Raw genomic sequence first — 17,833 nt, 5'->3', positions numbered from 1 at the left:
GAAATCAGGAAGAAGTGGTGGAAGTCGATAGGAAACATATTGAAGAAAGCAGCCTGCTGCGTCACAAGGCAAGCTCTCACATGAAATCTCCGAGGCCGAAGGAGATGATGAAGACCAAAGAACATATTACATCGGGAAATGGAGACAAACATGAGAAGAGTGAAGAAAAATTGGATAGAACTAGAAAAGAAAGCCCAGGACAGAGTGGACTGAAGAATGCTGGTCGGCCGTCTATGCTCTGTTAGGAGCAACAGGCTTATTTAAGTAATCCTTGAAATACATACTTTAGGTGGCGTTTATGATAGTATTTTGACTATATTTCATGTGTAGACCATTTATACGGCTCCGGGCCTATTGAATTTTCCAAATTCCTTTATTTTATGATTATGAAGAGATCTAACGTTTTCGAAGTTCTCAGTTAATCCTTTTAAACTTGTCCTTATGTGCTCATTTAAAATGATTGTATGAACTTTATCTTCGACAAGCTTTTAGTTTTTTGGGCAGAGTGAAATTTAACTGAGCTCTAGGCAAATAATCGGTCAAGCCGAACCGTTTCTACGTTAAGCAAGGGATCATTGAACGTTGAGAAGTTTACCGAACATTGTCATGGTCAAGAATGACTAAAGCTGAATATTCATTGACCATATATCGGATCACGTTCCATACTTATTCTTTTCTATGATACACTAGTCTGGTAAGGCTTCACTTGTCAATGCCACTCTCCAAAGAGACCGTCTTATATGGTCGTCACAATGGTGTATGCCAGGTTATGTATTAACTGTGATGTGTGGCTTTAAATTATGCTAGCAGGTCAAAGTTTTCCTGCTCAATCGGATTTTATTGTAATTTCTATTATGTACAAACAACTTTGTCGCACCATCTTATCATGTACGACCGAAGTACAGTTAACTACTGTTTCTTGCCCTGTCAGTATGTTTGTTCTGCTATGGCACCACATCTATCTTGTGCGAGACAAAGAACTTATGAATATCTTAATCTGTTATCTTCACCTCTTTTTGTATGGCGCCTGTTATTTCAAAGCATGAAAGCTTCTGTATAAGCCTTAAGTAAGAAACTTTGTCAATTTTTCTCCAAAACCTATATATATTATGACACGAGATAATCCATTATATTGGGTCAATGTCCCATCCTCTTTCAAAAGTTAGTTAAGAAATAATGCACATTTCAAAACCCATGTTACTCAGGCGGTAACAGATTTTATGATTTTATTTGATTGAGCAAATTAACCTGACTTATCTTTTCAAGTAACTTAACTACTTTGCAGGTTAACCTGACATATCGGTAGTAAACTACGATCTGTATCTTTTTACCTAGTGAGCAAGTAAGTAAGTGTAACGTCTTTCAAGTCTCTCAGGAGTTGAAAGTGAGGAAGAAACATGTTGGATAACATCCCAAGGGGCCATGAAGTAATATATGCGGGGAATAACAGTAGTCGTGGATTTAACTCATCGGGGCCTAATGTCTTACCGGATCTGGAGGTAATGATCAATTCAAGAACACTTGCCAAGCCACATTTAAAAGACTTACAGCCCGTATTTTTGCAGTGTGGTCACGACATAAAATATCGCACACTGATATGACACTTCGTGTTAGCAATACCCGTAAAGTAGACCTCACTGAAACGGTTTAATAAACTCTCAGATTTAAACAGATCTGATTATTAACATTACACAGTTGATATAATAATAATAATGTATTCTCAAATAACAGTTCGTTACATGAGGCATGCCAGTTTACAGGCAAGATAAAATTGATACAAATGATACAATATATACTGTAGTAAATTACTTAGCTGGGTTGATAATTTATAAGATATGAATGTAGATGGTTTTAATCAGTATCACAGTTGGCGCGCTTCATGAAAGTTGCGCTGAGAATGTGCAACTGATGGTCAAGGATAGGTCGATTGAAGATAAGAGCTTCTAGGAATCGCAACCTTATGTCCCTTTGGAGTGTCTAAGGCTTTGAGGATGGAGCAGGATAAAATCTTTCGTTCAAAATCACAAGGGGGCTGAAAGAGGGAGCAAGTAAAAGAAAGGACGAGAGACAGAGTAGCCAATATTCATGAAGGAATGTTTAAGGTATGATCACTCAGTCTAATTTTCTTTTATTAAGGTATTTGTTAAGAAAGGGCATTTTAATAGGTTAAAGAAAATAAGTGTTAACAAAGTGTGAGTGGACATACGCCTGACAAAAGGAGGCAATTCGGAAAGGAGCTGAGAGTGTGGGATTATGTGTGATTATAAAATAAAATATAGTGCTAGAAACAGTATTGTGATATACAATTGGCTATCTTCCATTTTCTATCGAAGCTATTACAGTCCCTTTCGTTTATTTTGCATTATTTTTTCAGACGATATGAATCATTTATTGAATGTCTAGAGCTTGGACAATGGACTCAGTATGTCAATAGCCCTACCAGACATCAAAACATCTTGGACTTAGTCTTTACCGGTGGCCTCATCCCCAATACTTTGAATATTGGAAAAACGTTCCCAGGTAGTGATCATAACATTGTCATATGCAGCCTTAATGTCAAAAACCACAACCGGTAGAAGTAAAACCGTAACACTTCGTAGAAACTATCGCAAGGTTGATTGGAATAACTTCCACAATTACCTAAGAAGCACTGATTGCAGAACTTTCTTTACCTCAAGAAATACCGACACATTAACCAATATATTTTATCACAACATCAAAAGTATCATCAACAACATCGCACCTTTAGAATACTGTAAACCTACGTTCTCCAAAGATCTCTATATACCGGTCAGTACAAGAAGACGTCTTCAAAGACATTGTACTCGATTCCATAACTTAAATGACTTTTCCTCTTTAATAACGATGACAGAAATACTTGTCCGAACAGAGGCAATAAGTAAACAAAAAGCAGTAGCACAGGAAGAACGTGCAGTTGAACTTAATAATAACTCCTCTGCACTCACCATACTACTACAAAATAAACTTAAACGCTCTAAATCGAGAGGGAGTATATTCATTAAAGGCAAACAAGTATACGAAGATCCCAAACTTGTCATAGAATTATTTAGTGAACATTTTTGTTTCTCACTAACTAACGAAAAACCATTTAATGATTCAGAACCAATCCCAGTAACTCCCTGTGAAATTACTAATGTAGAATTCAGTGTACAAAATATCTCCAAAGCAATCAGTACATTGAAACACTCCTACACTAATGGACCAGATGGTATTCCATCTAGCATGCTAAAACGTGGGTGATGATATGTGTGTTTTGCTTCTCAAACTATTCGCGATATCACTCTCTTCAGCGTGTTACCCTACTGCCTGGAAAACTACACATATTATTCCCAAAATTAAAACAGGACCTGAAGCAAACGTTGAAAATTACCGGCCTATAAACATAACTATAGTGGTGTCCAGAGTGATGGAAAAAGTAGTTAAGGCGGCAGTAGTCCAACATCTACTAACTAATAATCTCATCTCGACCTCCCAGCATGGATTTCTTAGGTCCAGATCATGCGATACATGTCTAGTAGAATACCTGAATGATATAACTCTGAAACGAGACAGCGGACTCCTTGTATCAGTCCTATTCCTAGACATTAAGAAAGCCTTTGATAAGGTCTTACACAAAAGACTACTCGTCAAACTAAAGTCCTTCGGAATACACAACCCACTGTACTCATGATTTGCTTCGTTCTTAACAGAACGTAAACAGATGGTAAAGTACAATGAATGTCTCTCGTCCCCTAGACCAATCACCAGTGGAGTCATCCAGGGAAGCGTATTAGGTCCACTTTTGTTTCTTATGTATATAAACGATATATGTAACACCATAGAATTTGGAAAACCATGCTTATATGCTGATGATCTCAAAATAGTATACAGCTATAAGCCTGAGACACTAAGCGAAAGTGTATCCCAGACCCAAAAGGACCTCAATAACTTAACTATATGGAGTGAAAAATGGCAATTACCATTTAACCTCAACAAGTGCGGGATCATGCACTTTGGAAAGCATCCCTATAAACCGCGACTTCACTTAAATGAATGTAGAGTCCAAACACTCGAATCAGTACACGATTTAGGAATTAATTACACAGGAAGCCTAAACTTTGAAGAACATGCCTCCTCTATTATTTCTAAATCTAGACGGCTAATTGGTTATATAATGAAAAACTTTTTCACAACAGAGGGTAAACTTACTCTCTACAAAATATGTGTACGACCCTCCCTTGAATACTGCTCTTTTGTCTTCTCTAATATGAATATCGCAGACAAGATAAGAGTAGAAGATGTTCAAAGACGTTTCACACGTCAACTACTAGGATGTAACTCGAATCTCGATTACACAGAAAGATGTAAGCATCTATTTTTAGAACCTTTATGGCACCGTAGGCTAAAAAACAATTTAATATTTCTCTACAAAGCGATATATGGGCTCTCCTTTCTAACCTCCTGCCCGACTATCACCCACGACCCAGCCTATAGACTTAGAAACAACGCATATACACTACTTACCGTAAAACACCAAAAACAAATGCGTTGTAAGTTTTTTACAGTACGGTATAGTTTATTGTAGAACAGGCTGCCAATGCCTATCCGGAACTGTGATACGTTTACCAGATTCAAAAAGCTGATAACCCTATTTCTAGACTCCAAAGAGCTTCAACATTTCCTTGAACTCCCGCCCACCAATGAGGAACTTTATTACGGACCGCCTAGTATCTAGAAAGAACAAGATTATAACAAGTTCGACTGTTAATAATATGAATATAACCAAATCACAGAATACATGGCTTATCCTTTCCTATTATTCATTGTTTATTAATCATGGCCTTATGATCCTAACCCTCACTTTCAGTTCCCAAATGTCTACAGGTTAAATGTACATTATTCTTCCTAAAACTCATGCCTTTTTTTTCTACTGCAAGTAGACAGTTGATATAATAATAATAATGTATTCTCAAATAACAGTTCGTTACATGAGGCATGCCAGTTTACAGGCAAGATAAAATTGATACAAATGATACAATATATACTGTAGTAAATTACTTAGCTGGGTTGATAATTTATAAGATATGAATGTAGATGGTTTTAATCAGTATCACAGTTGGCGCGCTTCATGAAAGTTGCGCTGAGAATGTGCAACTGATGGTCAAGGATAGGTCGATTGAAGATAAGAGCTTCTAGGAATCGCAACCTTATGTCCCTTTGGAGTGTCTAAGGCTTTGAGGATGGAGCAGGATAAAATCTTTCGTTCAAAATCACAAGGGGGCTGAAAGAGGGAGCAAGTAAAAGAAAGGACGAGAGACAGAGTAGCCAATATTCATGAAGGAATGTTTAAGGTATGATCACTCAGTCTAATTTTCTTTTATTAAGGTATTTGTTAAGAAAGGGCATTTTAATAGGTTAAAGAAAATAAGTGTTAACAAAGTGTGAGTGGACATACGCCTGACAAAAGGAGGCAATTCGGAAAGGAGCTGAGAGTGTGGGATTATGTGTGATTATAAAATAAAATATAGTGCTAGAAACAGTATTGTGATATACAATTGGCTATCTTCCATTTTCTATCGAAGCTATTACAGTCCCTTTCTTTTTTTTGTATTATTTTTTTCAGGTATTATAGGGTCTTGAGTAGGCTTCGTATATTAGCGAATTGTCTACTTTGCTTGTAATAGGATTTCAACGTTCGTAACACGATTTAAAGAGGTATTTTGCGTGATAAATCAGCATCAGTACCATAAGTTCGTGACATCCCACTAAACCATAAGGAGCCGTAATTAAACAAATTGTTCTGCCCTACAGATATGGGTGGATTGAAGTTATCTCCCCACCATCATGTTTGCTGGTCAGTAACGCCACCCTCCCTCCTTTTGTGATGTTAGGCTTTCTTACGTTTATGGTAAGTATGAATACTGCTTTAATCAAAGCCCATAGTTGGAATACACTGTCTCTACTAGGTCCATGTTACAAGCAAATCAGATAGTTGAAAAGTCTGTTTCATGGGTTAGATGTCCATATAGTATATCACACTGCTATGAAAATAACTAATGGTTTAAAGAAGTAAGGACTAATAGCAAATCAAAAGATATGAGAGGGTATAAAATTGTAGAAAGAAAGAAAAAAGATTTCAGGGTAAGACAAATAAAACATTGAGAAACTCACAAGACTTTGTGGCCAAATTTTAGCTTTGTATGGTCGGCCTTAGTAGATCAGCATCCATAAGATTGAGCTATCTGTCTACTTGCAGTAGAAAAAAAAGGCATGAGTTTTAGGAAGAATAATGTACATTTAACCTGTAGACATTTGGGAACTGAAAGTGAGGGTTAGGATCATAAGGCCATGATTAATAAACAATGAATAATAGGAAAGGATAAGCCATGTATTCTGTGATTTGGTTATATTCATATTATTAACAGTCGAACTTGTTATAATCTTGTTCTTTCTAGATACTAGGCGGTCCGTAATAAAGTTCCTCATTGGTGGGCGGGAGTTCAAGGAAATGTTGAAGCTCTTTGGAGTCTAGAAATAGGGTTATCAGCTTTTTGAATCTGGTAAACGTATCACAGTTCCGGATAGGCATTGGCAGCCTGTTCTACAATAAACTATACCGTACTGTAAAAAACTTACAACGCATTTGTTTTTGGTGTTTTACGGTAAGTAGTGTATATGCGTTGTTTCTAAGTCTATAGGCTGGGTCGTGGGTGATAGTCGGGCAGGAGGTTAGAAAGGAGAGCCCATATATCGCTTTGTAGAGAAATATTAAATTGTTTTTTAGCCTACGGTGCCATAAAGGTTCTAAAAATAGATGCTTACATCTTTCTGTGTAATCGAGATTCGAGTTACATCCTAGTAGTTGACGTGTGAAACGTCTTTGAACATCTTCTACTCTTATCTTGTCTGCGATATTCATATTAGAGAAGACAAAAGAGCAGTATTCAAGGGAGGGTCGTACACATATTTTGTAGAGAGTAAGTTTACCCTCTGTTGTGAAAAAGTTTTTCATTATATAACCAATTAGCCGTCTAGATTTAGAAATAATAGAGGAGGCATGTTCTTCAAAGTTTAGGCTTCCTGTGTAATTAATTCCTAAATCGTGTACTGATTCGAGTGTTTGGACTCTACATTCATTTAAGTGAAGTCGCGGTTTATAGGGATGCTTTCCAAAGTGCATGATCCCGCACTTGTTGAGGTTAAATGGTAATTGCCATTTTTCACTCCATATAGTTAAGTTATTGAGGTCCTTTTGGGTCTGGGATACACTTTCGCTTAGTGTCTCAGGCTTATAGCTGTATACTATTTTGAGATCATCAGCATATAAGCATGGTTTTCCAAATTCTATGGTGTTACATATATCGTTTATATACATAAGAAACAAAAGTGGACCTAATACGCTTCCCTGGATGACTCCACTGGTGATTGGTCTAGGGGACGAGAGACATTCATTGTACTTTACCATCTGTTTACGTTCTGTTAAGAACGAAGCAAATCATGAGTACAGTGGGTTGTGTATTCCGAAGGACTTTAGTTTGACGAGTAGTCTTTTGTGTAAGACCTTATCAAAGGCTTTCTTAATGTCTAGGAATAGGACTGATACAAGGAGTCCGCTGTCTCGTTTCAGAGTTATATCATTCAGGTATTCTACTAGACATGTATCGCATGATCTGGACCTAAGAAATCCATGCTGGGAGGTCGAGATGAGATTATTAGTTAGTAGATGTTGGACTACTGCCGCCTTAACTACTTTTTCCATCACTCTGGACACCACTATAGTTATGTTTATAGGCTGGTAATTTTCAACGTTTGCTTCAGATCCTGTTTTAATTTTGGGAATAATATGTGTAGTTTTCCAGGCAGTAGGGTAACACGCTGAAGAGAGTGATATCGCGAATAGTTTGAGAAGCAAAACACACATATCATCACCCACGTTTTAGCATGCTAGATGGAATACCATCTGGTCCATTAGTGTAGGAGTGTTTCAATGTACTGATTGCTTTGGAGATATTTTGTACACTGAATTCTACATTAGTAATTTCACAGGGAGTTACTGGGATTGGTTCTGAATCATTAAATGGTTTTTCGTTAGTTAGTGAGAAACAAAAATGTTCACTAAATAATTCTATGACAAGTTTGGGATCTTCGTATACTTGTTTGCCTTTAATGAATATACTCCCTCTCGATTTAGAGCGTTTAAGTTTATTTTGTAGTAGTATGGTGAGTGCAGAGGAGTTATTATTAAGTTCAACTGCACGTTCTTCCTGTGCTACTGCTTTTTGTTTACTTATTGCCTCTGTTCGGACAAGTATTTCTGTCATCGTTATTAAAGAGGAAAAGTCATTTAAGTTATGGAATCGAGTACAATGTCTTTGAAGACGTCTTCTTGTACTGACCGGTATATAGAGATCTTTGGAGAACGTAGGTTTACAGTATTCTAAAGGTGCGATGTTGTTGATGATACTTTTGATGTTGTGATAAAATATATTGGTTAATGTGTCGGTATTTCTTGAGGTAAAGAAAGTTCTGCAATCAGTGCTTCTTAGGTAATTGTGGAAGTTATTCCAATCAACCTTGCGATAGTTTCTACGAAGTGTTACGGTTTTACTTCTACCGGTTGTGGTTTTTGACATTAAGGCTGCATATGACAATGTTATGATCACTACCTGGGAACGTTTTTCCAATATTCAAAGTATTGGGGATGAGGCCACCGGTAAAGACTAAGTCCAAGATGTTTTGATGTCTGGTAGGGCTATTGACATACTGAGTCCATTGTCCAAGCTCTAGACATTCAATAAATGATTCATAACGTCTCGGCGCTTTGACTGGCAGCCAAGAAATTTCGGGCATATTGAAGTCACCACAAATGAGCTTGCCTGTGAATGAGAGGGATGATGCTAGTGTGAATACCTCCGATAATACTGCTATTTCATCTATTGATGCGTTAGGTTGACGATAAACACAGTCGAGCAGTAAGATTAGGGAATTCACAATCCACACCGAATCCTTCATTTTGTTTAGTTCAGGCATATCACATAGTAGTGTGTTTAGACTAGGGTGAGCGTAAATAAGGCATCCTCCGCCTCGTCCATTCAATCTGTCGCTTCTATATAGGAATTAGTTATCAAGTGATATACTTTGGTCGGAAATATTACTGTCAGTCCATGCTTCAGATACTATAATAAGTGATGGTTGATATATGGATACAATCAGGGCTAAATCCGTCTTGTTGTTGCAGATCGATCGAGCGTTGATAAGACATATATTAAGCAAGTGGCCTACTAATTTAAAATGAGTGAGGGTATCTCGGATAAAGTCGTCGTAACCCTCGCGGGTGTGAGATGAGTTTGAAGTGAGGGATTGGATGTTCTTCATTAGCTCGGTATTTTGATAGCTAGACTTAGTGGGAGATGTATCAAATGAGCTAGTGAAGTTGATTGGGAAGTTTACCCAGGAGGAAAGGGTGGGAGTACTCTCTGATGGAAACTGTACGGAGGAAACAAATTTATGGTTTGCATGTGGTTTGAAATAACCTGGGCTATATACTTCAACAGAGGTGTCACTAGGAGTCTTATTCCAAAAAATCTTGTACAGGCCTACTGTGAAGTGTATAGTTATTTACAAAATAGTCTTGATGGTTAGACTATTAGCCCCTGTTATGGCTATTTACGTTAGCGTGAGAGGGGTCTGCTACGCGTAACTGGGAGGAGTTGCGACTGTTGTTATACATGGGAGCCGTTGTTATGTAATGAGTCGGTACTAAAGGGTGTGAAAAGTTTTCTTTCTGAGAGTAATTACAGTTGCGGCCCTGGGGAATGTAGGTAGGGTGTGGAGTGAGAAACCTATCATTACCATTCTTATTTATGGTTTTAGGCTTCAGGGGGTGATTTGGGTGGCCAGTTCTCTGGTAGTTTTCGTTAGTCTGCGTGTAAGAAGGCTTGCTACGTTGAAGCCCACCACCGTTTTTGCAACTTGGAGGTGTTGAAGGCAAGTTATACGATAGCAGCGGGGAGAACCTGTTCACTGTTCTTGGGATACCTATAGAGCAGTTGGGTTCAATCTTACGTGTTTCCCTATTCGGTATCATGAGTTTTGTCTTCCCACCCTTTATTTTCAGAGTAGGATTCTTTCGTTGTCTTTGTGAGATGAACTTACGTTCATTCAAGTCTACTTGTGGAATATCTTTAGGAGGACAAATTTTCAAGTGTATAGGTTTAGTTGGATGTGTGTTGTTACACGACTCACATTTTAGTACATTACTGAACGAACAGCTGGGATTAGTCATGTCGTTATGGTTCTTGGTGTCAGTTGGGGTCCGTATCTTATCCAAAGGTTTCTGATCTGTAGGCTTATCTAGATCAACAGAGTGATCAGCTGTATGTGGAGTGGTGTCATGCTTATTGTTCGTGTGTTTTAAACTATTTGTTGTGTTGCAAACTGTCTCTGGCTGATTATTAACTGTAACACTCCCATTCAATTCTATCGCTTCGCGTCTTCTTACACGACGTTGACAGGGCGTAAGGTCTGGAGTGACTTATATTATTGTATGGAATTAGTGAGCTAATATTTTTGCTCAAATTAATAAACTGCTTAGCATTGTTACAACAGCCAAACATAAACAAAAGGGGGCAAGTCTATCTGTCTGACTTTTTTCTAAGGCGGATGACTTTGCAGTTAACGTTCGGCATACCGCATGCTCTAAGGCAAATATCCCTTAACTTAGATGGGTGTGTGCGGTCGGGGAGGTTATACACAACTGCATTGAAGGAGGACATCACTCTCTTCGTCACTTCTTCAGCCACAAACTCCAAAATACACTCAGCTTTAGTGAGTTGCTCAAGATTTCTGTGTGTCAAGGCCCCATATATGAATGAGGGGTGCTAATTGCTCAAGTTTGCCGTTAATTTCGGATAGAGAGTTTTGTAGCTGTCGGATGTCATTACTATATCTATCAGTATTTTGGTGTGTATGAGGTGGACCATTGGACTCTTTAGTTTTTGAAATTTTAGATTTAGGCCTTGGTAGCACATACTGTCTAGTAGACTGTGCTGATTTTTCAATGCACGTAGGTATAGTGTCTTGTATGTGAACCAGTCTTACCGTTGGCATACTGCACGTAGAGATAGAGGGGCTGCGACATAGAGAATCTGTCTTCAGTAATAAGGATAGTAGGTTGATGAACCTGTGTTAATCCTGACACATTGCTTTCCAGTGAAGGTCCAGCTTTTCCTTGAAAGTATTCACTGATGGGGCTGATACCACTTGTTCGGGTAAGGCGTTCCAATGATTGACTACTCGATGAGAAAAACGGGATCCCACTTTAAGTTTATTAGATCGTGGTTTATGAACCTTCTTGCTATGACCTCGGAGATTATTAGTGCTGGGGAGAGCAAAAAGATAAGACATATTAACACCCAAATCATAATTAAAGATTATTTAAAAACACAATTGTATGAACGAAGAATATTCTTTTCAATAATTTCTCATCAGGTTCTACAATTATAAATCCAGATTAATAATCCATAAAATTGGCCAGATTTAAGGCAAAATACATCATCATTTGGAAATGGTAATATGTGAGTCAGGAATTGTTTGTTATATAAAAATAAAATCGTTAATGTTGGGGCTGACTAATATGAAGTGTTAACTTGAATCAGTTTATAAGCGAAATGAAATTGTGAGATAAATTATCAGAATAAATATGGTCAACATGGGGTAAGAGAGAGAGAGCGAGAGAATATTGTGATTACAAATCGGAAATTGCGTAATATGTAAAATAATCAGGTCAAATATAGTAGGTTCAGGGGTGGATATTAAATAAATTCCTCAAAAGGGTTTATCAAGTGTAAAGACAATAATAGTAATAATAATAATAATAGTAATAATAATAAGTTTGGGACATAAAATGAACATTAATCAGATTATGTCACCACATTATAAGATTGATTATTAGCTAGTTGGCCAGGGTAAAAGGAGAGGCTGAACATACTTCTTTTGGATACAAAGCTCTGGCTTTTTGATCCGAATAGCAATTGCTTCAGCCGTCTGTAGGATTCGCAGTCTGACGGAATTAGGTAGACTGCTGTTGACACGATAGATTGTTGCAAAAGATTGCTCCATGTTGGCTGTATGTCCTGTTTGGACTAAATGGTCTAAGATGGAGCTGTTAACAGTTTTGACAACACCTTTGCTTAACCACACGGGTAGGTGCTCACGAGCCCGAATGTACAAATTCCTAGAACATCTGCCGATATAACTTGCTCCACAGGAGCAGTTGAATTGATAGATACTGATAGACTGATACCGCGCGCTACGGACTGGACGTTACTTTCAGGCCGAGGTTTTTAGTTTCACCTTTCTAGGATTCTCGCATAGCTGGATGAATTATTTTTTCTTGGAATTATGGAAAATAACTCTATTCTTAACTATTAACATATAAACTGTGAATTTCATGCCATATGATAAGTTCTGAGTTCAACTTACAGTATTTATGATCATATTCATACAATAATTCATAATCATATGATTACATATATTCATTTTGACTATACGATCAAACTATACTTTGAAACCTTATATAATCATATTTGACGAAGATTTGCATTTCATATCTGTATTCTATTTCTTAAGGAATATATGATTATATCGTATTTGAATGCTTTAACCCACGTACATTATGTATCCACAGGATCTATTCAAACCTCTACCTAATATCAAGAAATATATATAACCGTGTATGTTTAAGGACTGTATTCACTATTTTATTAACTATCATTTAAATCGTATTTGGATACTATAAATTATTTCATTTCCGAAATTACCTGTCCAATTCGGTGAGTCTGTCATAGTTTGTTTTTTTGACAGTGTTTTTTTCCAAAAAGCTGTTTCATATATTTGTTCAAGAAGCAACATAATAACTTTAGACGGTAATAATCTTCTAAACTACTTATCTCTGCACCTCCTAATTTTTACTAATACGGACTTTCAGTTTATATATGTATCACATACCGTACTTTTTTTGATTGTTTGATACTAATTATCGACATTTCTAAATTACTTTACTATATAAGGCTATCTTTCGTGTCATATATGTTAAAATTTATACAACTTGCTCCTTTATATTCTATTTTGCCTCCACACAGATACTGACATAAATACTTCATCTCCACTACTATCTTCCTGCCATTGTCATCTTTTGTTTTTAACACCACTAATCCTCACGATACATTCACTCTTGGTTAAAACATAGATTTTGATTTTTAGACTAACTTGAGCCCTCGGAATTGATTTTTCACCCCTATTTCCAACATTCTGTTCAAACCACTTGCTATACGTCACTTTATCATGTCACAAAAGAAAATGAAGACCCCTGCTCCTAGGCGTCCAGCCAAACGTAGGAAAACGACACAATTTAACACCTCTACCGATACGATTTCCAACAGTTTCAACGAGACGTGCCACTCCGTTCATCCGGAAGCAGACAGGCTTTTACCAGTTGTCTCCATTCCAGACATGTTGAAAACTCTGATGGTAAACAGTGATGATAATCGCAACTGCAACTATATGGATGCTATAAAGAAGTTGCAAGTAGACATGAACATTCTCAATCCGCTTAAATATCTCATCAACCCCAACCTCACAGAGACTCCAGATCAAATGAATGACATAAATATTTTCCTAGATCGTGTTGCATCAGAGGTATTTGAAAGAATAAGACGATCTAGCAATGCAATTGTGTTTAATATACCGGATACACATGCCCTTAAAAATATCAAATCTAGTCTGCTTAGAGCCAGCAATATGACACACGTACCATGTGTATGCACAAGATTAAAAAGAAGTCATCCTGGTATGCACTCACCGATCTTGTTCAAATTCAACTCATCTGTAGACGCCAGTGAATTTTTAAATTCCTCCAATTCATTGAGACAAAAACAGATTTTCAAGGATATTAAGACTCTTCCGGATAAAACACCATGCCAGCGAAAAGCAGCAAGAGATAACTACAGACCATCAGCTTCAAACTCTCAAATGCATCATAATCCTAATGGTTGTAACGTTAAGTCCGATTCTAAGAGGACGTCTAGCTTAACAACTTTGCCGCCACCAAAAAACTCTTCTGAATCTCATAAAGTTCAAAACCCAGAAGAAAGTAATCCCGATGTAGGTGGTGTCCATCCTCTTAAGAATGTTGACTTAGATTCAACCCGAACTAGTTGTGCTGATGACGAATGAGATGACACAGTCCTGTAGCGGTAAATAAATCCCCAAAATAAATAGCATTAAGTTTTCGACATTGGATGCTGACCATATGTTTTAGTGGACTCATCTAGCTGAAGGCGCTCGGTCAGGCATCCGCACCAGATCACGTGTGGTAACGCCGTGCTCAACATCAACCGCAATCGCTAGCCAGATTAGATCAGAGAATTCCGATATATTGGTCATCGCCAAATATACTCTTCCGGTCTCCTCGACTCTGTCTTTTGATTTCTCTGGGTGGGAACGAAATATATTAGAAGGTGTTACTGGTAGAAGCGTTGTCAAACACTGAATACCTGTGACATCATCATTGGTGAACCCGACGTGATCTGGTACACCTAATTGCAACTGTGAGTCTGTTCCTTTTTGGGATTTTTATATATCATTGCCTTATTTTTTACTTTTTTTAAACATTGTGATTTTTTTTCGTGTTTTTTCTTGGATATATATATATTTTCCCCTCGTTCATTATCGTACTTCATACTTCATCATGACTGAACAGACACCTAAAGTACTCAAGCTTAAGACTTTGTCCCCACCTTCGTTTCAACTGATGCCTTTCTGGCCCGACAACATCGAAGCCTGGTTTCGCTACGCAGAAGCCGACTTCTCCGAGCACGGCGTGATCGACACACGTGCACAATTCCTCGCAGTAGTCAAGGCACTACCGCGCGAATTCAACAGGTACGTAACACCTAGTATGTTTACTAGTGATGTTTCCGATCCTTACGAAATCTTAAAACGCTCGATTCTTAAACGAGGAGATCTAACCGATCGACAAAGGTTAGATCAACTCTTCAATAACATCGACCTGCAACACGGTTCTGCGACGGACATGTTGCAACGGATGAGAGAGGTTATAGGCCTAAGAACGTTCGACGAAGGTCTATTCAAACAACACTTCTTGTCAAAACTTCCCCAACAGGTGCAAGCAGTTCTGGTCTCGTTCCAGAACAACGCCTTAGACGAACTAGCTGTATCTGCCGACCGCATTCTAGAAATTACGAAACCTTCTACTACCGAGGTATTTTCAGTCAAAGAAAAGCCTCACACGACTCAGAATGATATAACCGACTTATGTCACACACTCACGCGTTATCTTAGTCTTCGTACCGACCGTAAGAGATCGCGCACACCACGTAGAAGCATTTCTCGTAAGCGATCTGTCTCTAGACCACGAGAGACAGATAACCCCGACTGGTGCTGGTATCATAACCAGTATGGAAAGTTTTCCAGAAATTGCAGAAAACCCTGCAATTTTCCCAACACGAAACCGACTGATTCGGGAAACTTCGAAGCCGGCACGCGTTAACGGCAACCGTAGCCGGCGAACAAAGCCGTCTGTTATTCGTCACAGATGTGACAACGAGAGTTCGCTACCTCGTCGACACTGGCGCAGAAGTTAGCGTTCTCCCAGCAAATCCTAACGACCGACTTCACGAATCGACCCTAAACTTACAGGCGGCAAACGGAAAATCGATCGCTACGTATGGCAAAAGGTACGTTTACCTTAACGTGGGTTTACGCAAACCCATTCACTGGATTTTCGTTGTTGCAGATGTTTCTATGCCAATCATTGGTATGGACCTTCTACAACACCACAATCTGATCATCGATACGCGCAAACGGAGGCTAGTAGACGGGAACACTAATTTGTCCGTTTGCGTAACTTCTTTTACTGGTTGTAGAGTATCCCCAGTCACAGTTAAACATATGATAGACCCACTCTATCAACCACTACTCGATAAGTACCCTGGGATACAACAAACGCAACCGAGATTACCGTGTGTAACCAGCAATGTTACACATCACATCACGACTACAGGACCACCTGTATTCTCTAAAGCACGACGACTAGCACCTGAAAAGCTAAGGTTAGCGAAAAACGAATTCGATCACATGATGGACTTAGGAATCATACGACCGTCAAGTAGCCCATATGCATCTCCGTTGCACATGGTCCCTAAAAAGGACAGCAACGATTGGCGTCCAACTGGTGACTATCGGCGATTGAACGCGAAAACCATTCCCGATCGTTACCCGTTGCCTCACATTCACGATTTGACAGCTACCTTGAAAGGTACAACTGTCTTTTCGAAAATCGACTTGGTTAAAGCGTATAACCAAATCCCTATGGCTACTGACGACATACCGAAAACAGCTATCATAACTCCTTTCGGACTCTATGAATTTTTGCGAATGCCTTTCGGTCTAAGGAATGCTGCTCAAACATTCCAAAGATTCATAGACGACGTTTTTCGAGGTCTCAACTTCGTACACGCGTATGTTGATGACTGTCTAATCGCAAGTCCGGACAGAGAAACACATCTCAAGCATCTGGATCTTGTTTTCGAACGACTTCAAAAACATGGCATTACTGTAAACGTTCAGAAATGCCAATTCGGAACCGACTCGTTAGACTTTCTGGGACACACTATCGATGCTCAAGGCATTCGACCTCTTAGGACCAAAGTGGCGGCCATTCTGGATTACCCAGAACCGACCACCGTCAAGCAATTACGCACGTTCAACGGCCTGGTAAGTTTCTATAGACGTTTCATACCCAAATGCGCATTACTTATGAAACCTCTGACCGACCAACTTCGTGGAAATGCGAAATCCATTAATTTGGACGACACCGCACGAAAAGCATTCTCCACAGTTAAGGAACTGATTGCTAAAGCAACAATGCTCGCACATCAGGACACCCGAGCACCCATTAGCATCGCAGTAGACGCATCCGACTCAGCAATCGGAGGAGTCTTACAACAATGGGTTAACAACTCCTGGCAACCCTTGGCATTTTTCTCTAGAAGGTTGCTAGACACCGAATCGAGGTACAGCACATTCGGTAGGGAACTCCTAGCTATGTATTGTGCTGTACGGCATTTCCAACACTACATCGAAGGTCGTGAATTCACTCTTTTCACGGACCATAAACCGCTCACTTTCTCGTTAAGCTCTCCTTCTGACAAGTACTCTCCCCGTGAGTCTCGACAACTGGACTACATTTCGCAGTTTACTTCAGATATTCAACACATCTCTGGAGCAAACAATGTAGTTGCAGACGCTTTATCTCGTATAACTTCCTTGAACAGTTTCCAAGGAATCGACCTTCTTAAACTCGCCGAGCTTCAAAAAGAAGACAGTGATCTTCAGCACGAGTTATCGTCTACAACCCTTAAACTACGCATCAAACAGATGGGAACAGGTAAAGAAACCTTACTTTGTGACACATCTACAGGTAGGGATCGCCCAATCGTGCCGAAACATTATCGACGCAATGTCTTCAACACATTGCACAAACTTTCGCATCCAGGTGTTCGTGCAACCATCAAGCTTATAGCAGAAAGGTTTTGCTGGCCTGGAATGAATAAAGACGTGAGGGAGTGGGCACGCTCCTGTGTAAGCTGCCAAAAATCTAAGGTTATCAGACACAATAAATGTCCCTTAGGCTCGTTTAAAACTCCCGATGCCCGTTTCGACCATGTTCATCTGGATTTGGTAGGACCTTTACCACATTCAAATGGATACTCTTATCTCTTAACCTGCGTTGACCGTTTCACTCGATGGC

The 17,833-nt window shown here is 38.9% G+C and overlaps 1 protein-coding gene across 1 annotated transcript; it reads left to right on the top strand.

Moving 5' to 3' along the window:
• Positions 1 to 12,299: 12,299 nt before the first annotated feature.
• On the top strand, positions 12,300 to 14,472 carry MS3_00002452 (uncharacterized protein). The gene has a single exon (XM_051210053.1). The coding sequence runs from the start codon at positions 13,345 to 13,347 to the stop codon at positions 14,233 to 14,235; it is 891 nt and encodes a 296-aa protein (XP_051075541.1). The 5' UTR covers positions 12,300 to 13,344; the 3' UTR covers positions 14,236 to 14,472.
• The last annotated feature ends 3,361 nt before the right edge of the window (positions 14,473 to 17,833 follow it).

This window comes from Schistosoma haematobium, chromosome 1 (genome assembly GCF_000699445.3).
Source record: "Schistosoma haematobium chromosome 1, whole genome shotgun sequence".
Taxonomy (NCBI): Eukaryota; Metazoa; Platyhelminthes; class Trematoda; order Strigeidida; family Schistosomatidae; genus Schistosoma; species Schistosoma haematobium.
This window is presented reverse-complemented; position numbering and strand designations above follow the sequence as displayed.

Excerpts from the sequence above, each read along its gene's own strand:
- MS3_00002452 (XM_051210053.1), top strand. The coding sequence starts at position 13,345 with ATGTCACAAAAGAAAATGAAGACCCCTGCTCCTAGGCGTCCAGCCAAA.